Source organism: Ctenopharyngodon idella, chromosome 4, assembly GCF_019924925.1.
Source record: "Ctenopharyngodon idella isolate HZGC_01 chromosome 4, HZGC01, whole genome shotgun sequence".
NCBI classification, from domain to species: domain Eukaryota; kingdom Metazoa; phylum Chordata; class Actinopteri; order Cypriniformes; family Xenocyprididae; genus Ctenopharyngodon; species Ctenopharyngodon idella.
The window spans coordinates 14,753,676-14,775,202 of record NC_067223.1 but is presented as its reverse complement, the minus strand read 5'-3'; the positions used below and the strand labels follow the sequence as shown (position 1 = coordinate 14,775,202).

At 38.7% G+C, this 21,527-nt stretch overlaps 1 protein-coding gene across 6 annotated transcripts in view; it reads left to right on the top strand.

The window, feature by feature from the left end:
- Positions 1-5,557: 5,557 nt before the first annotated feature.
- kcnc2 (potassium voltage-gated channel, Shaw-related subfamily, member 2) overlaps positions 5,558-21,527 on the top strand; it is a 112,404-nt gene continuing 96,434 nt past the window's right edge. The window contains exon 1 of one of the 6 annotated variants that reach the window (XM_051890972.1): positions 5,558-6,738. In XM_051890972.1, coding sequence (XP_051746932.1) covers positions 6,184-6,738 — 555 coding nt within the window. In that variant the 5' untranslated portion in view covers positions 5,558-6,183. The remainder of the gene's footprint in view (positions 6,739-21,527) is intronic. The other 5 variants (XM_051890971.1, XM_051890974.1, XM_051890975.1 and 2 more) reach the window with 5 other exon arrangements.

Genomic DNA, 21,527 nt, shown 5'->3' with positions numbered 1-21,527 from the left:
ATAACCATCAATTTATGACCAGAGTCTACCTATTATTCAGCCATTTACTGATTTTCTGATGCATTTTGCACACAAAACATTGGCTGGTTTCTATGCAATATCTGGCAGTTGTGGTGCACAAGTAATGTTTACAGTGAACACTATTGAGGAAGACTCATTTAAGAATAGATTTCTTCATCAAATGCTTGGAAATTAGATTAAATCAACTTTTTTTTTTTTTATACAATAGACTGCAAACCAGTCTACTATTGTGGACTGAACTGGGATTAGCTGTTTTATATATCCACGGGTTTCAAGCGACCCCAAGTGACATGATATTTAGCCCCTGGAATGTGAATTTTACCAGAGGAACCCTGCCAAAAACGTGGATTTTACCTCACAGAAAGCGATTTTTAGCGGAGAACCCCTTCAAAACGGATTGGGCTAGTTTTGAGTAGCAATTGGGTGGGTTTTGTCGTGAAAACCTGGCAACCCTGTCCTGTCTATAAATGGGCGGTTCTTGTCCAAAATAAGTTGCAAAGTGGACCAGATTTGAGTATGACTAATATAAAGTGATAGCCAACTAGGTAAGCTACTAACTATGACTAACATTAGCATGAAAATTAGCTTTAAAGCATCAGACCGCATTCGTCAATCTCAGCCATTTAAACTTATTGGAAGTTACTGTAAGAAAGATTTCGGAACAAATGTTCTTTAGTTTATGTGGCTAACTAAAAACACAAACCGAGTGTCCTGAAGGGTGCAGTTCCTCGTGCGACCAACAGAGGACGCTACAGTGTAATCCATCAAATTATTTACCTCAGACCCCTTGTTTCCCACAGCGAAGTAATACACAACTTGTTTAATGTCACAGCGCGCGTGTTGTGTTTTCATTTAAGTCTGGCTGGCAGCTCAAACATGACATGTTGATTTCATGTGAATTAATGACAGAGAGGGATAAATGCTGTGAGATTTCACCTTCCAGACTGAGTCCACAGGGGCTGGCCGTCCCAGAATAATCTGCTTCCATCAATTAGAGCCGCGGTTCTCCCATCAGCCTTAATCAAGTGCGTTTACACACCTAATGGGATGTGCTAACCACATTTGCCCTCGTACCTGGTCCTGTCTCTTTCTGGGAATAGACTTTTAATTAATATGAGTGCGGACGGGGGGTTTAATGAGACGCGAGACGGTTTTTCATTATAAGATCTCCTCTGATTATGTGATTGCTGCTAGAATTATTAATTTCTCAGCTGGTTTTGCTTCAGGTGGAGAGGGAGTTTGGTGAGCAAACATCATATCAACGTTCTTTATTGTACAAAGGGAAACAATGTCCTCCTTAACCCTCGGTGAAAACAGACAGAAGATAATAAGCGTAACTTATTTTAAATAAATAAAATGAATGTTGGCTAATAGGGGTGAATGAATTCAGGTTAATTGGGACACTTTTCCCAAGTCATCTCAATGGCAAAAAGTGTCCCAATCACCCTGAATTCACCTTATGTTTTTTTTTTTTTAACAATATTTATTCTTTAATATTTTATTCTTTAAACTTAAATATCTAATAAGCCAATCACAATGCATTTAGGCATGGTCAAGACGACCTGGTGATGTTCAAACTGAGCATCAGAATGGGGAAGAAAGGTGATTTAAGTGACTTTGATTGTGGCATGGTTGTTGTGCCAGATGTGCTGGTCTGAGTATTTCAGAAACTGTTGATCTGCTGGGATTTTCACACACAATCATACACTCTAAAAAATGCTGGGTTAAAAACAATCCAAGTTTGGTTGAAAATGGACAAACCCAACGATTGGGTTAAATGTTTGATCAACCTGCTGGGCAGTTTTATTTAACTCAACTATTGCATAGCATCTCCAAAACTGCAGCTCTTGTGGGGTGTTCCCGGTCTGCAGTGGTCAGTATCTATCAAAAGTGCTCCAATGAAGGAACAGCGGTGAACTGGGGCTGCATAGCCGCAGACCAGTCAGGGTGCCCATGCTGACCCCTGTCCACCGCTGAAAGCACCAACAGTGGGCATGTGAGCCCCAGAACTGGACCACGGAGCAATGGAAGAAGGTGGCCTGGTCTGATGAATCACGTTTTCTTTTACATCACGTGGATGGCCGGGTGCGTGTGCGTCTCTTACCTGGGGAACACAAGGCACCAGGATGCACTATGGGAAGAAGGCAAGCTGGCGGAGGCAGTGTGATGCTTTGGGCAATGTTCTGCTGGGAAACCTTGGGTCCTGCCATCCATGTGGATGTTACTTTGACACGTACCACTTACCTAAGCATTGTTGCAGACCATGTACACCCTTTCATGGAAACGGTATTCCCTGGTGGCTGTGGCCTCTTTCAGCAGGATAATGCGCCCTGCCACAAAGCAAAAATGGTTCAGGAATGGTTTGAGGAGCATAACGAGTTTGAGGTGTTGACTTGGCCTCCAAATTCCCCAGATCTCAATCCAATCAAGCATCTGTGGGATGTGCTGAACAAACAAGTCCGATCCATGGAGGCTCCACCTCACAACTTACAGGATTTAAAGGATCTGCTGCTAATATCTTGGTGCAGATACCACAGCACACCTTCAGGGGTCTAGTGGAGTTTTTCCGATCATGTCCACATTGTTTTGTGTGTTTTTATATAGCAAATGCCACAAAAGTAACCAGGTTTTATACGATTCTGATGAAGTGAAACATTTTAAAATTTCACAACGTAAAATTCTTTGGTCTAAAATGAATGACATTGTGCACTCATCATTGTGTTTCTTCCTTTTGTCCAGAAGCCATCAGAACAGACCTGCGACCCATCATCGAGATCTGCTGCGCTGTCTAAACTAGACCCAGTCTAAAATATCCTCAGACAGTTGTGGGAGGATGTATCTCATGACTAACCTACAGCTAAATCAAGGTCAGTTTTGGATATGTGAGCTCTGCGCTCCCTCAATGCCAGAACCGTGTGGTGCATCAGTGACCAAAATATGAGGCATTTGTGGATGTCAGGGTAAAAAACCTGTAAAGAAAAACAATGCACCTTGGTATCATTTTGCAGTAGATTGTACAGTGAAACTACACATTATTTGCATCACTTTGACTGTTGCTGATAGTTTTGCACAAACCTTTAACACAAGTATTACTTGCACAGCATTACTTTTGCATGTACAAACATAATCATTTCTTCAGAAAATATAAAACTCTAGATATCTATTAACTTCAAGTTGTCATGAAACGGAAGTTACAATAGTCTTTTCTTCCCTACTGTATATCTGAGTGAAATGGCTTCTCAAACAAGAACAAATGTAGGGCGGGGCTTGATTTTGTCCATGGGGAATTGATTGGATGGTTGTGGTTTGCTATTGGTCGATCTCATGTGAGTGACAGGTTGCCCCGCCCTCGTGCCAGTAAACACATCATCAGAGAAGAGACGTTACTGCAAGAGGGAGAAGTTTTTTGTTTTGTTTTTAAATAACGTGCATGGATAAATCATTTGTAATAAATGTAATATTCCATAAAAAAAACAAGAATTAATTTTGTTTTCATTGTGATTTTAAGTTATGATGTTTATATCCAATTTTCTTTCCTGTTTATTACAGGTTCAGTACCCAGTTCCAAGATCTATATAAACTATGCACAAAATATAAAATGTCCATAGGGAAAGTGTTTAGTTCAGTTTTATTCTCAGAGGAAGCTTCCACACTCATTTTGTTGCCAAAACAGCTCACGACACATTAATTATAGCTCTGTTATGCATTGGAGGAAAAAACATCAAGCAGTGATGTATATGACTTCGGAAGTTTCAAAGAAATGTGTTATATAGTTTTAAGATTTGTCTTAGTGGCTATAGCAGCCTCTCTGTGGCTTTATGAATTATGAATGTCAAGCAGTCTTGATACTATTTTTAATTTCATATTTGCAAACAGGATTAAGACGCTGGTGTGTGGGAATGCATGTGTGGCGCATGTGTCTTTAGACGTGCAAACATGTTCTTCTCAGTGCTGCTATTTTTGCTCTGGAGTCCTCGGGGTTTGTGGCACAGGTGAATCCTGTCTGCTGTGACACAGTGTGTGAAAGTGTTCACAGAAAGTGAAAGATGAAGAACAGCTTTGAGACTAAAGCCAAAAGATCCAGCAGTATGTGGAGGCCCAAACCTGAGGAAATTAAAAATAAATGAATGAATGAATGAGAGACCCCCTCCCTCATTTCCATGTTGCACATGGAAAAGTAAAAATAAATAAGTGTATTTATAAATAAATATGGAAATAAATACATCTGGAAATAAATAAATATAAAAATAAATGAAAGAATAATTAAATAAGTTAAATCCATCCATACATCCATAGGTCTATTCCATCCATCATCCATCCATCCATCCATAGGTCTATTCCATCCATCCATCCATCCATCCATAGGTCTATTCCATCCATCCATCCATCCATCCATAGGTCTATTCCATCCATCCATCCATAGGTCTATTCCATCCATCCATCCATCCATAGGTCTATTCCATCCATCTATCCATCCATCCCTAGGTCTTTTCCATCCATCCATCCATCCATAGGTCTATTCCATCCATCCATCCATAGGTCTATTCCATCCATCTATCCATCCATCCCTAGGTCTTTTCCATCCATCCATCCATCCATAGGTCTATTCCATCCATTATCCATCATCCATCCATCCATCCATCCATAGGTCTCTTCCATCCATCATCCATCCATAGGTCTATTTCATCCATCCATCCATCCATAGGTCTTTTCCATCCATCCATCAGTCTGTTCCTTCCATCCATCCATCCATCCAATCCATCCATCCATCCATCAATCGTACTATTCCATCCATCCATCCATCCATCCATAGGTCTTTTCCATCCATCCATCATTAAGCACATGAATAATTTATTTTGGGGTTTGAACGTACAATCTTTCAGATCTTTAAGGCCACAGTTCCCGCTTGTGAGAGAATCAGTGGCTATTTTCTGTTTGTGGGAAAGACCAGTAGATACTGTAATGAACGCATGTGAGTCAGACATGATGAATCACTCTATTAGGCTCAGTCCGGCAGTGATTCGCTCTCTGCCCTAGAGAACGGAAACCCTGTTTTGCACAGTTTAGAAAACACCATCCACCTTTATTTTGTTAAATGGATGTTTGTACTTTTCAGTATTACTCACTTTGAGTACATCTAGTTTCTTAATATGCAATGCCCATAATGTTCACGACACGCTATTCATTTATTACTACCTGTAGATTTTTATGGTAAACAAATAGTTCAGGGTTTCTTTGTTGCTTGATGAAAATGTATTTTATTAAAATATTCCGTCAATGAAAGAAGCTTGAAGTTAATTCAGTGACTGCTTTGATTGATTCATCAGACAGATTCAAACTGTAGTTCATGAGTCTTTTTGAATGACTCATTAAATGGAGCCGCTCAAAATTGTCATTTGTTTGTGATTCTGGCTGTACTGGTTGCACTCTGTATTTGATTCACTAAAAAGAATCGGTTCACTAGAATCATTTTTCGTGCCTCCCGCTAGGACAGCTCAATACAATGACGTGTTTTCTTGGCTTTTGTTTCCTTTTCATTTAGTCTTATCACAATAAATTCGGCCTTTTAACTCGGATACTTTATTCGAATAAACTTTATTCGAATAAATTTGATTGTGAAAATAAATGTGATAAAGATTAACTCATTAAAGCTTGTATACTGTTAAAAATATTCAGAATCTCATTTGACCATCTCGAGCTGTTGTGACAACCATCATATGACATCATATTTATATGAATATATTTATGTCGAATGCCACTGAAGAGAAAGGGTGTGTCCTTGAGAGAGAGAGAGAGAGAGAGAGAGAGAGAGAGAGAGAGAGAGAGAGAGAGAGAGAGCTTGTTGCTCTCTGATGCTAGAGCCGCAGGTGATGATGGATCGATAGAAGGAAGAGCTGCTGCTCGCCTCTCGCGCCGTGTCTTTCACCTGTCCGCGCGCTCAGGGCTGGTCGGTGGCGCGCGCTCCTTTGAGGCGCTCATTCCCCTCAGAGACGCGCTCGAGAGCGTGAGTGTGTTTTCCTCTCGCGCGCCAGGAATAAAGCGAAGACTTCGGTTCGATACTTCAGTTCAATGAGGCTGTTCGTGAACTATTGGAGTACTCCAGCATCGCCACAGCATCGTAGAGTAACGTTACCCCCCTCGCGTCATGTCTCACTCTGAGAGATGGGCAAGTTCGACGAGCACGAGAGGGTAATCCTCAACGTCGGGGGCACGAGGCACGAAACCTACCGGACCACGCTGAAGACCCTGCCGGGCACGCGTCTGGCCCTGCTCGCCTCCGAGTCGGACCTCGAGTCGGTTCTGGACCAGCTGCAACAAGTCCCGGGCTTCATAGAGTACAACGCGCGCAGCAACGAGTACTTCTTCGACCGGCACCCGGGCGTCTTCGCCTACGTGCTCAACTACTACCGGACCGGGAAGCTGCATTGCCCGGCGGACGTGTGCGGACCGCTGTTCGAGGAGGAGCTGTCCTTCTGGGGCATCGATGAGACGGACGTGGAGCCGTGCTGCTGGATGACCTACCGACAGCACCGGGATGCTGAAGAGGCGCTGGATGTGTTCGAGATGAATGTGGACAACGACGAGGACGACGAGTACGGCAAGCGGCTGGGCATCGAGGACGTGGTGTCAGCGGACGGCACCATCAGCAGGTGGAGGAAGTGGCAGCCGGTCATCTGGAACCTGTTCGAGGACCCGTACTCCTCTAGAGCCGCCCGGGTAAGAGCGCGTGCAGCGCGGCGGAGTCGCCAAACGGTTGCGCGCGCGACTCTCTTCTAGTGATTAGATAAAACATCCAAACAACCTCAGAACTCTAGCATGCATGAAGATGAGTCTGTTTTGCGTTTAATTTCTCATGCATACTTCTAAACATGTGCGTAATGTGTGCTGGAAACGTGTCAGGATAGGGATGAGAGCGTGTCCTGATCACCTAAAACGGTTTAAAATGTGTAAAAATTCTAACAAACTTGGTGAAGACATCACAACTCATGCATGTATCAAAAATGAGTGCTCGTAAGCGCTCGTGCATGAATCTAAACGAGTGCGTAATGGTCAGATACTGTACGTATTGGAGAGGCAGGTGTCACATATTAATAACTCCCAAATCAAGACAAAGCAAACAAATCACAGACCACGCATGCATGCGTGCGTGAATATTTGCGCTCGTGCGTAATCTCCAGATTTACATTGGTAACAGGTGTCACATATATATGAGAGGAAAGCGCGTCCTTTTAATCTCAGCATTAGACTGTCCAGGACATAAAACTTCTCAAGTGCAGGCATTTTATCCTCTTGTTAAAACACTCTCGGTTAAATTTGGCCTAATTAAAGGAGAGAAAAGAATCACAGCCCTCCCACACTTATGTGACACAACCCAGAACCATAATGGAGCTTATTTTGCGTTTGAAATAGTCTTAATTAAACGATGGGTTGGAGGAGGCTGGTAAAGTCAGTGGAAAAGAAAAAGATGAATTATTGAGATTGTTGCAGGCAAATTCAGATGCACTGCAGAGATCAGGCTGATAAAATTTTAAAGACCTTTTCCTTTCCTGTTTTGGGTTTTTCTGAGTAATGTCTTAACTTATTTTGCTCTGATTATATGCAGACCAATGCTTCATGAATCTACTAGTTTAAAATCCTCAGAAAATGTTTGTTGTTATTACTCAACAGCAAGGATACATTTTTTTTTTTTCAGTTTTTACCTTATGTCACTTGTTTAATTGATAGCTTTCTTTATTTAGAGAAACAAGGCCAATTTACTTCAAATGATTACTATGAGAGAAATGTTTTTTTACTGATCTTCACATTAATGCTCAACCTGACCCATATTATGTCATTTTCACATGATATGATTGGCTGTTGGTTCAAATTGGGAGTTTAACTTGAGTTGGTCTGTGGAAATGGGTTAATTGGTCCAGTGTTGAATGAAGCTCTGATTGATTGAATTTTGCAGAGATAGACCAAATGAGCTGTTGATTGAATCAATAATTAATTGTTTCTCTAGACATATAGTCTCAGGCTTTGTCTGCTCTCTCCATTTTTAATGAGAAGAAACTGTATGACCTTGACAAACCCACTAAGATTAAAGGGGACCTATTATGTAAAATGCACTTTTACATGATGTTTTAACATAAATGTGTGTTGGTAGTGTGTGTACACAACCACCCTATAAAGGTAAAAATCCAACTGTCCCTGCGTCCCAATATCTGTACTATCCATCCAAAATAGTATGTGAGATTACAATAAGTGTGTCCCAAAGCATAGTATGTTGAAAAGAGTATGCCAGAAGTCCCCGGATGGTCTACTATTTCCAGTAGATTTTCAAAGTGTGGATCCGTGCACACTATAAAGGCTAATATTTCCCACAACCCATTTTGCGCTTTGGACAAGGATTTGGTTCAGAACTACAAACACGAGTAAAAAGTGTACAAATAATGGCGGATATGCGCGACCGACTGTGAGAGGTTTAGATAAAGGTTTGAGTGGCTAATAAAGAAAGTTTTACATGATAAAAAATATTTATTTAATGTTATCCGTGTTATATTTCATTTGCAATAACAATGTGGACGTTTATAAAGATCCGTTTGGCCATTAACTTTTAAATGCATCATTATTATGCATTAATATGAGGATATGATATGATTGACAGGCGAGTTTATGGTGACAGGATACGTCAGGATGCGACAGAGAGCAAAGACGCAATTGCATGATGTGAAAGTATGTCCCAAAGCTTGTTGCTTCACACTCAAAAGTATGTACATTTTCTTCACAAAAAGAGTACATACTTTTAGGTTGTAGTATAAGTAGGCGAATTGAAATGAGCCATTCAGCAATGTGCTCCAATGTGACGTCACATTGCAACAGGCCCCGCCCACACCTGGCACAGAATCTGCCTTATTAGCTTAGCTCCTCCCCTGAGTGAGCTGTACACAGTCCAGCATGTTTGTCTCCTCGCCAGAGCATTTAACAGCAGCATTCAAGTAAGAAATGTATTCTTATTAAAGCTACTAAAGTTATTTAATCAAGAGCAGTGAGTGACTTTCTGTTTTTCTTTTGTTTGATTCATATTAACAGCATATACAGCAGTAGCTGCTGTATATTATGCTGCTGTCACTTTAACACACAGATCTAATGTGATTTCTTTCCCTGCTGTTTGCATTCACAGACGTAACCGACTGTGTTTGTGAACTTTGTGTGTTTTTGAAATAACCTTGAGTGTATTTGACAGTTTAAGTCCAATAAGACGTGTAAGAGAACTTAGTTTACTACTCACACAACGCACTGTCTGACGGCCAGCTTTCTGTGTGCGTGCTTTGGATGTGTGTGTGCTCAGAAAAACCATATATCAGAAGTTTAAACTGATATGGCTTTAAAAAGAATGCAAATAATTAACTTTAATGATGACGAAGAACTGCAATGTCACATGAGCGTGGAAGCGATAGAGATGATAATTAAAAACAAACAGATGTTTTAGTTTTTGGCAGAGTATTCGAGGCACAAGTTGTACAGGCTCCGCCCTCTTCTGGAAAGCAGGGTGGGGAGCAGCAGCTCATTTGCATTTAAAGGCACATGCACGAAAACAGCATGTTTTTCCTTCCACTCAAAAATGGGCATTTACAACATGATCTGTGGGGTATTTTGAGCTGAAACTTCACAGACACATTCTGGGAACACCTGAGATCTTGTAAAAAGGGGCGTAATAGGTCCCCTTTAGGATTCTTGTGCTTTGTGCTCAATGAGCATTTAAATATGTGCAACTTTCTTTCTAATCTTGCTAATAAAAGGTATATGTTATTAGCAGGACACATTTCCCAGAATTCACCTTGCAGTTCCTAGTTTGCATCATTGTGCTCCCATGATGCCTTCTGCCTGTTTTAATCCATCTGTTAATGCAGCGGAGGGTGCTGAGGCTGCGATCATGTTGACGTGTGTGTGTTTTGATGCCGAGCGTGCCGTTGCCACTTAAGAGGTTAGCGCTGGCGCACGTCTGAAGATGCTGCGCCGAGACCGTTTCCATGGTGACCTTATCGCTCATCGGCCGCCCGTGTTCATTCAGAGCAGCGATTGATTTCAGGAATTCAGTCAAGCACAAACCTGCCTCACAACACGGTGCGCGTCTGCTCGTTTCCTCTGGCACTGTTTGAAATGAGTGCGTGTGTGACATATTGTTTGTGTGGATGATTCATGCGCTGGGAAAAATAACACGGTCATACAGATTATGTGTGTTTATGTGGGCACAGATGAGCCGAATGCTGATGCCGGCTGCTTAAACTTTGTTGTCAGTCATTTTCTTTAGATCACTCGCTGAGTGCTGATTATCTCGTTGAGTTGTTGAGGCAGTGGGCGTCTTTTCGTGGGATGCTAGTGTCCGTGTTGTGCGATTACAGTAATGAAACATGATCTTTTAAGGAACATTTCACTCGAAATTAAGGTTCCAAAACTTATTTTGAAGAACAATGATGTCATTAAGAACAAGCCTTGAGTTGATGATGATGATGATAAAGTCATTATGCATCTAAAATGTGTCTGTAAATTATTGCTTGGCTCATTTTTTGAAGGCACCATGAAACAGAATTTGCTACCCATTTTTGAGTGTGGTAGATTTTCCCTACGCACCTGACTTAAGTTAAACCTATGAATCTATACTCTACTAAGCGTACTTCAATACCTGTTCGAGTCGGTCGACGTCTCGACCCTTTTTGAGCACTATCACTTGGGACTTGGGAATAAGATCTTTAGTGCTGAATTTCTTTCTTCCACTGAACACAAAAGAAGATATTTTGAAGAATATGGGTAACTAAACAGTTGTTGGACCTCATTGACTTCCATAGTATGGAAAAAACAAACTATGGAAGTCAATGGGGACCAGAAACTGTTTGGTAACTGACTCAAAATATCTTCTTTTGTGTTCAGCAGAAGAAATAAATTAATACAGGTTTGGAACAACTTGAGAGTGAGTAAATGATGGCAGAATTTTCATTTTTGGATGAACTGTTTCTTTAATGATAAAATATATGGTGAGTCTTAAAGGAACAGTTCACCCAAAAATAAGGTTCAAAACTTGTTTTCTGTGGAGCACAAAAGAAGATATTCTGAAGGACATTGAGGTCATTGAGAACAAGACTTAACTCTAAAAAAAAAAATGCTTTTTTTCAACCCAAATTTGGGTCAAATATGGACAAAACCAGTTGTTGGGTTACATTTTTCAAATTAAAATTGTAACCCATCGGATGGGTTTGTCCATATTTGACCCAAATTAGGGTTGCAACAACCCAGAATTTTTTAGAGTGATGATGATAATGATAAAGTCACTGTGCATCTAAATTGTGTTTGTAAATTGTTGCTTGTCTCATTTTTTTTAGGCAAAATGAAACCACATTTTCTATCAATTTTTGTACCATAATGTGACGCATGTCTGAGTGAAACAGAATGATTAACACGAATATGTACAGTAGCGTGAGTCTTAAAGGATTAGTTTACATCATAATTCAAATTTCCTGATAATTTACTCCCATGTCTAAGATGTTTATGACTTTCTTTCTTCAGTCAAAAAGAAATGAAGGTTTTTGAGGAATATAGTGGACTTCAATGGGGACCAACAGGTTGAAGGTCCAAATTTCAGTTTCAGTGCAGCTTCAAAGAGCTCTACACGATCCCAGACGAGGAATAAGGGACTTATCTAGCGAAATGGTCGGCCATTTGTGGTTAAAAAGTATATACATTTTTATTTTATTTTTTTAGAAAATGACCGATCGTTTCTCTAGATAAAACTCTTATTCCTCGTCTGGGATCATGTAGAGCTCTTTGAAGCTGCACTGAAACTGACATTTGGACCTTCAACCCGTTGAACCCCATTGAAGTCCACTATATGGAGAAAAATCCTAGAATGTTTTCCTCAAAAACCTTAATTTCTTTTCGACTGAGGAAAGCAAGACGTAAACATGGGAGTGAGTATCAGGAAATTTTAATTCATTTCTGTGGAACAACAAAAAAAGATATTTTGAGGATCTTTAGTGTCCAAACAACATTGAATCTCATTGCCTTTGACAAAACACTGATGAGATTTTTCAAAATATCCTCTTTTGTATTCAACAGAAGAAAGTCATTCAGGTTTGAAATCACACAAGAGCGAGTAAATGTACAAATTGGGTGTTTCACACCAGGAAAAAATTGTTTGCAGTTGATTAAAACCATTTCTGAGGAGGCTTTTCAACCAGGACATGGAGCCTAAAGATCATGTTCACCCTCCAAAACATCTCCATGCATGCTGCTTTTTCAAATCCGTCATTGTTTACTATTATTGCTGTAAATTTTGTTGCATTTAAATTAGTAGCAGTAGCCAAATACTATCTTATTTGGCAGCTTTCTGATTAGAGAGTGTGTATACATGTATATTTGACATATTGACAGTCGTTTTTAGTCCAAAGTCCAACATTAGCATCTTCCTTGAAGTGCACCGTTTATAGGCTCAGTGTGTCATTTTAGTGTGAGACAGTAATTACAGGTCTGTCTTTCTCGCCACTGACGGGAGGACACTGCGAACCACTGTAGGTGTAAAACGCGAGAGAGAAAGATGTGTGGAGAAATTAAACCGAATACAGGGTTCCATGTTAAACAAGCTGTCGCTCGACACCGATGTTGTTGTTTCGCGTACTGCTGGACGAGGGAGGGTTTGGCTTTCATGTTCAGCTCGTTTGAATCTCACACACACATTAGTGTGCTCATTTCGGCCGGTCTTTTGTGCTGTGATAATTGCATAGGCTTTTTCCTGTATCTGCTTTCAAGTCCTCCGCTGAGCCGGTCCATGGCTTCAAACGCCCCGCTGGAGAGAGTAACACAGGCTTAATGAAGCCGTTCAGACCACCGAGGCCAATTACTCGCGCACACACATACATGCTGCTTTCACTAATCGCTGATTAAATAGCAAATCATACTTTTGTACAGATGCTGTGCGTAAATACAGACCTGTCGCATTGAGCCTTTGACTGTCAAAAAGCACCAACACACACACATACTTCGCCTACGTTTGTCTTTAGATGACACTGAGAATGAAGCCGCTCTACTGATCTTTAACTAATGGAGGAAAACTTTCAAGATGTGCTTTGACAGCATCTCAGCGCTTGAGTGTTTAATAGTGTTTCATGTTTTTAAAGTATGAGGTAGGAATGAGTGGTATTTCCAAAATATTGTCACGGTATGAGCAATTTTGTTCGCATTCAGCTGAAATTACTGTGATAATGACTTATTTGCACACTCTATACAGCATTTTTGCATTACTCTGTTTCTTTGTGTTTATATATTATGTAAACCCACTAAAATCCATGCAAACATGGTGTAGCAAGTTGACATTTCTATTCTTGCACCTTTATATAACGCTGTCACACTTCATACATTCACTAAAAATCACCAAAAACAAAAGTCAGTTCTTCTCGTTTTCAGATAATCACATTTAAGTGCCCCTATTTTGATTTAATATTATTTTTTAAATTTATTGCAGCATCACCTCCTGTCTGAAATGGTTCGATAAAGGATTTGGTCTCTTTAAACCCCGCCTTTTGAGAGCCTGCTGTGCTCTGATTGGTCAGATGGCAATGAGAAAAATGTTAATCTAAACTTTTCAGAAAGTGGTTTTGAAAAATATGTAAATTCATTCTTAAATTTATGTATATACTTTAAAGTTACAGTGTTCAGTAGGTGCTGCATAGCAGGAATGACAAATTTAATTAAAATACAAAAAAACAACAACAAAAAAAAACAGTTTGCATTCTCTCCTGTCAGATATCGCTGTACTAACTGCATATGCTGTCACTTTTTTTGGATCAAGAGATGTTTTCCTGACGTCTACATATCCATCCGTTCTGATGAGATCGTACTGTACAATGTTTTCTCTTTCCGACATCTTTCATCTTTAAACATGCCTGCTTTGCTTGTTGTCATTGTCAACTCTTCTCACACATGCATGTAACTTTGCAAGAGTTTATTCTTTAAATAAGGAGTAAAAATAGAGCATTACATCATGCTCATCATGCTCGGCCTCATGGGAGGTCAAAGAGAGGTCATTCTCATACCTTTGCAGCAATAATAGGTACAAGAAAAACTTCAAGTCGGAATGAGCATGTGCTTTCCTCAGACTCGGTTCAGGTGTACAAATAGTTTGTTCGAAGCTAAAATGCCCCCACACACACACACACACACACACACACACACACACACACACACACACACACACACACACACACACACACACACACACACACACACACTGTGTTGAGCTGAAGGGGATGTGAAACTCACTAGGGATGTGAAACTCTCATTCCGTTTACCAGCTCAGTATCTCCCCGTTTAGTGTGTCTCTCATTGGCCTTTTCTCTTCATTTGTTTATCAGGATTATTGTCAATCTCTTCTTTTGTCTGGTAGCTCTGATTGTCAGTTATTTGTCTTTTAGTGTGTTGCTAAGATGTTTTGGGGGGAGGGGGAGGGGGTTAGTGTGTTATCGTGTGCTACATGATATCAAAATGATCAAAATATTGCAAATATATGCATATTGCAATGGCTTGCGATAATTGAATGTTTTGAAAGGTCAATTCACACCGCACCAACAGACGGCGACCAATGCGGACAGTCACCTGATTACAGTATGTCACTTCTCAGACGTTTCATGACTCAATAAGCGGCGAAAATAAGCTCTGACGGACGGCAACAGACACCAACAGGGGAACACACTGATCCGACGAAGTGTTTGTTGTCGTCTGTCAGAACAAATTTCCGAAAAGTCAAAGTTTTAGGTTGACGGAGATGATATAACAAGACAGTCAACATGGCCAAAAAAATGTGAAACATGTTGTTTTTTTCCATTTTTTTTTTAAATTATAATTTAAATTGATTTTACACACTTATCATATTGCATATCACATTAGTTATTGCATATGTCATTTTTATTAAATATCATGCAGGGTTTTAGTAGGGCTGCTCCATTTAAAAATCATATTACAATTTTAATAATTCAGTTGCAATTAATAATTATTATAATAATATTATATTATTTATATATTTATATTATTATATATTTATGTTATATTATTTATATTATTATATTATTTAAAATGTAAAAATATTACAAAATATTGCTAATGTAAAAAAAATCAATTGGATTTAAAATTAAATAAAAAATTGCTTGTAAGGCTGTATAATTTGGCCAAAAATTGATATATATCAGTATAAATTAATAGTAATAATAATTATTATTATTATTATTAATATAATAATTATTAATAATAATAATAATATGTTATAATTATTATATTATAATTGATAATAATAATAATACTTTATAATTATTTACAAAATCTTAAACAAAATAATGAATATTACTATTGTAATATTTAAAAATATTACTAATGTAAAAAAATCAATTTGGCCAAAAATTGTGATATATCAGTATGAATAATAATAATTAATAAATAGGTGTCCTAGGGGTCCAAGTCAAAATAGTTCACTCTCAAAGTAATTGCACAAAAAGCTGTGTGATTTGAGGTTCCTTTTTATCTTTTCTTACAAGTTGTTCTCTTCCGTCCTGTTCTATTTCTCCTCTTTCCTTTTCTTTCTCATGTTTTGGAGGTGATGTTTTGGACTGTGTGTCCTCTCTGCAGGCTTCTGGATCATAATGTTTCTCCCTCTCGCCATTCTGAAACTCCAAACTGGGACAAAACTGATCCAGTCACCGGGAGCTCGACGTCTTATCCGAGTGACCTGCCTGTCCTTTTCCGTCAGATGCAGAATCAATGCGGCTTTGCCTGTAAACGGCTCGTCTTTCTCCCAGAAAGCTGTGAAACCGCAGAAAACTGACTTCTATTTCACATTCCTCCTTCAAGATGCTGATCAGACCTTCTCCAGTGTCTTGCTCTTTTATGAACACAGAAACTTTACTTGGTGTCACTCAGAGAGCGTAATTGGAAAATATTAGCTTGTGTAGTGCAAGGTTAAACGGTTTAGACGCTCTCGCTGTCACACGTCTAACTCACACGGTTCAGTTTACATGCAGACTGAGTCATAAAGCGGCGGTGTTGAACGCTGACATTTAAAGCTCTTCACTCTCTGGTGGTGTGTAAATATACTCCATTAAGTGAAGCCCTCTTCACTGGGCCGCCGTACGCCGGCAGCGGTAATTATCCTGTTGAGTTGAGTTGAGTTGAGCCGAGCCGGGCTGCTAGTCCAGGTTTAACTACCGCTCTATTAGGAGTCACTTCAGCCGAGCGGGAACGATCTCCTCATCTGAATGGCACTCAAAAGCCACGAGACGTCTGGCTGTTAGGAAGCCCGTCTCAGTCTGTAGTGCATCTATTAGTCAACCTGTCTGTCTCGCACACATGCTTTCACTGTATGAGCGTCTGGGATTTTCATTCATAACTTCAGACTAAATCAAAGGAGTCATGAACTGTGTTGTTTTATTGTTTTATAATGTTTCCTGGGGTGCACTTATAATGTAAGTATACTTTTTACATCAAAAATTGTCATAATTTAGACATAAAAGGCATTTTTCCACCCTCTGATTTGAATGCTCTGTTTTAAGTGGCGTGTCTGCTGTGAGACTGTGTAAACGCCCACTGCTGATTGGCTAACATCTTTGGATATGAAATAGCAAGTATTACTCTCTCGAAAACTTTAGCATGTTTTTACTATTACAGCTCTCAAGCTTACCTAATCGTGAAAAGCATTACATTTAGATCTATGGCATTATATTTAGATCGTGGCATGAAAGGTTGCAGTGATGAAGATTGTAGTCGATCACAGACATGTTGTTGAGCACATGAAAGCAGTGATCTCGTCATTACAACTCAATTTCTGCACACTAACGAATGCTTTCATCAAAACTTACAGTGCTGACGCAATGTAACTAAGAGATTTGTTGAATAAAACGGGAGTTTTGGCGCATAACTCAGTCACTGATAAACTCCTGCTGTTTGATTGACAGCTCCAGCGATTGCAAAGGGAGCGTTCTTTATATAATTTAATCACTGTTTAAATAACAGATTATTTTCATCCTACTAAGAGAAACAACGTGAAGTTGACCGTTTAGTCACTGGTTTGATTTACTGACACATCTGACTGTACATGAATCATTATATATCAGATCAGGCAGGCATTAGAATTAATGCAGTTACTTACATGTTGTTGCATTACTGTCGAGTCCATATCGTAAAAGTCTGTTTGAAAAGCCTGCGCCGAAATGCGACTGATTTACCAAAGAATCCACAGTGAAATGTACTGAACACAACTAAATAAAGCTCAACTGAGACATTCACATTGTTGAAAATAAATAACCATAATCCTAGCATTAGGATCCTTTGAAAGGTAATGTTATTTTTAGTCCTGTATCGCTCTTCTCTCCTCGTCATCTCACTAACACGCCAGTGGGCGGGGCTAATTATGCAATGATGAAGTAGGCGTTGATTTCTTCTGCGGAGGCGGGGTTTCACCTATCTATGACCTTCCGGTACGAGTCGTTCGCTGGGTCTGGTGTCAATAAAAGCTTTTATTGGACTAACAAGAAAGTTTTCAGTTCTGAAACTTACAGGATATTCTTATAGTACGATGACCTCTTATATATCAAAAGCTCAAGGGAAAGTTGATTTCTCAATTCATGACCCCTTTAAGACCGAAGTCAAACACAGATTAACTAAACTGAGTTTGTGAAATCAAGATAAATCTGAACACTTACTGTTGTCGATAAGAAAATGGCATTTGCAACCCATTTGACTTCTGTAATCTGACATATTTCTAAGTTAAATACCCGAAACGTTGCAGCAAATAAAGAAATTGATAATTTTGTAGGCATTGATAGTGTGCAGACTTTCTTTTGTTTTCAAAGTTGTAAATAGAATAAAGATTATTGGCGTACTTTTAACAAGAAAATAATGTCTCTCTTATATTAAAAAAAATAAGATATTGGGGACTTAAGCTGAAAAGGAAAGTTGTTTCCGAAGTGATGAAACAAAATGGTGTAGGATTTACTTTGAAACAATTTTAATTCAGAAATTGCTGTTAAATTTGACAAATAGTTACACATTTATTTAACTTTAACATAAAACATTAAATTAAAGACTTGTAAAACATATGCCAATAATCTTTTATTTACAATTTAAAGAAAAATTTTTTTACATTGTAGAGCTGTTTTTACTACAACTGCTGTACCTTTAAATATGTAAATGAGCTCTGTTGTGATTGGCTGAACTGGTCATATATAAATGAGGGCAGTCATATTTTAATGAGCTCATTACCAAGATGATTTAGAAAAAAAAAGATGATTCATCTTCGGGAGGAAGCTTTGTAAACATTAAACATCAAATTACAGCCCATTTAAATCTTATATAATGAAATTTTTTTTATAAACAACAAGAGACCTTTACAGTCAACAGTATTATTATTATTATGATCTTTTCTATATGATTTAACATGAAGCTTTTCATCACTGCGCTGCATGTCAGATGACATTTTCAACTCGCTGCTGTTGAGTAATAATAATTACAGTCATTTGCAGAGGAAATGAACGTATAGTAGACCTGCATGCATAAGTGCAGTTTAGTAATAATGAGTCTAGACTGTGATTTTGTTCTCTCTCTCTCTCTCTCTCTCTCTCTCTCTCTCTCTCTCTCTCTCTCTCTCTCTCTCTCTCGCTCTCTCTCTCTCTCTCTCGCTCTCTCGCTCTCTCGCTCGCTCGCTGTGGGAGTGTTGGCCTGCTCTGTTTCCATCTGTATGACAGTGAGATTTGGCGTTCAACCTCTCCGTCACACTCTCATAGACAGTACTGTAGAGTGGGTTTGTGTACTGATACCTCAAATAATACATTTGGTATCTGGGTCAGTGTAGTTTTCATGTGTGGAACTGGCTGATTTACTCACATTCAAGCTCTGTTCTGAAACCTAGTGAGCTGCCTACATAGACAGCATTGATGTTTCTTATGATTATGTAGCATTGCATTTACCCTATACAGAGATTCTTTAATGCATTGCAAAGATAGTGCATAAATACTTAAATACAAATGAAAAATACTATATATTGTTGTGGCCAAAAGTAATGAAAATCTTCACCCTTTATTCAAATATTATTAAACGTTAGTTAAAGATTTTGTAAGCGTATTGTGTAGTTGTGCTTGGAGTCAGTTGTTTTATTTGTGATAAGACAAACTGATTATGCTGTAGTCAATGTGTGCTTTTTGTTTTTCTGTGCATTTTTTTTTTTGCATAGTAAAATAAAACCTGCACAGCAACATCCCGAGAGGCTTAGATAACCTTGCTTCCCAAAGAACCCAGTGTTAAGTGGAGCTGAGAGATTTGTGTTCACGCATTACATTGATGCACTCTCGATATTTGTTATTAAAATAACCATAGAAACTGATAGTTGCAATCACTTATTTATTGGTTAAAATGAATGGAGAATATCTCGTGTTTTTCCGTGGCTGCTCGAGCCCTCAGGATCTACGCTGGATTTACAGATTGTTTGGTCACAGCGGTAATGATCCCGGTCATGAGTTGAAACCGCAGGTAGTGACTAAAACTGCATTAAATGTCTGTTTTGTTGGCAAATAGGCGCCTAAGTGCATATAATGTAAACAACATGAACGTAGTGAATTCATAAATTCATCATTCACTATACGCTATATTCATTATAGTCATTCAAAAGTTATCCAGGGATAACGCGATGGTGTATTGTGTGTGTTTAAATACATTTGTTTAGCTGACCATTGATAGCTTGCAGAAGATTGCTACGCAAAAGCTGCGCGTGCTCATGACAGCTCGTCACTCTTTAGCTCCGCTCACACGGCACGCCTCCAGGCGCTCGGCTGTTTTCGGATAGACTCGGTACAGCGTATGTATCTTTTATAAATATGATAAAACTAAAGACTTTTTGGAGATATGAAGGATGCTATTAAGAGATATAAAGATACTATTCTATAGGTACTCAAGATTAACATGAGGCAGAAACGGTGTGTGATACCCCCCCTTTAACCAAGTTTAGTGTTTTCTTCTTCCCTCATTTTTAAAATATTTGAAAAAATATATAACAATCAAACTTGTTGGGTCATTAAACACAAATATCCCATCCAGACATCACTTTTGCCCACTACTGTATTTGAGTATATTTACCAATATTTATGTACAGTATATGTACTTTTATGCTTATGTCATGCTTATGTCAAACTCTTTAGGGATCAGTTTGAGTGTTTCATATCAGGCGCTTATGAAGATCCATTTCAGACTCTCGCTGGGTTTATTACAGAGATTCAGTATCACTTTATCGATGTTTATTTACTCTATGTAATCCTGTAAGATCAGTTTACATTTCTGTTTACTAGGAGAGCTTTGAGGCTAAAGCTAATTTCATGGTTTTAGCTCTTGATATTTGATCTTTATTCTGTATTTGATCTGAAATGACTTTTACTCTCATGTTGTGTTCCGGTAATTTTGACCTGCAGAGGATTTTCTTTTCCCCAAAAATGCTAGTTAATATTATCGCATTGGACTAAAACTTACTGACTTTGTTCTCACACGGTATAATAAGGGGATATATATAAAAATATATAATTTTTGCACTTTTTTTCCCCCACCTTATTACACTTGTTGGTGTTCATGGTCAAAAATGAAAGGCATACAAAACATTGCTAATAAATCTCACATTATGCTATGTTATTGCCAAATATTGGATTTAATCTTTTTATCAACTTGTTTTCTTTTAATTAGCACAGGTTTTGTATTTGTTTTTGTAGCTGATTAATCATAGGCCTCATTAATCTGAGCTTATGCTCCGCCGTTTTTTGAAGTGAATAAGCTTGAGTGAACTATTTTTCACTCAAACACTAAGGTGTATAAGCTCAGAACAATGAGGCCTACGATTAATCAGCTCCAAAAAACAAATACAAAACCTGTGCTGATTGAAAGGAAACAATCTGGCACAAAGATTGAATCTAATATTTGGTGATAATATAGAATAACAAGAGATTTACAAGCAATTCAAAAGGCGGGTCGTTTTTGACCCGGAGCACCAAATTAAGTTTTTCAGATCCATCATTTCAACTATACAGATTTAATACAATATAAATGTAACTAAAAATATTCAAATTATGATTTGCACACTGTCCTTCACTAAAATGAACCCAAGGGAGAATCATTTTCATGTATTAGTATAATCTAATTACACACTCTTCAGGGAACTTAATAGCCAAATAAAAAGTGCATTAAAATCATTCACAATGTTGCTTAATTTTCAAATCAACAACAAAATCATTGTGAATATATCATGAAGATTTGTTTATAATCACCCATCACACGATCTGAGGTCATCATGGAGGCTGTCTGTCAATTTCTGTACGGCAGTGATAACTGAGAGCTGCTATTACCCTGGGAAACATTAACACGTCTTAAGTGTCTCTAAAATGCTGTTCTCATTTCTCCCCGTATAAACCTGCTCCCCTCACGCATTACTCTCTTCCTCTGACACTGCGTCTCGCCTC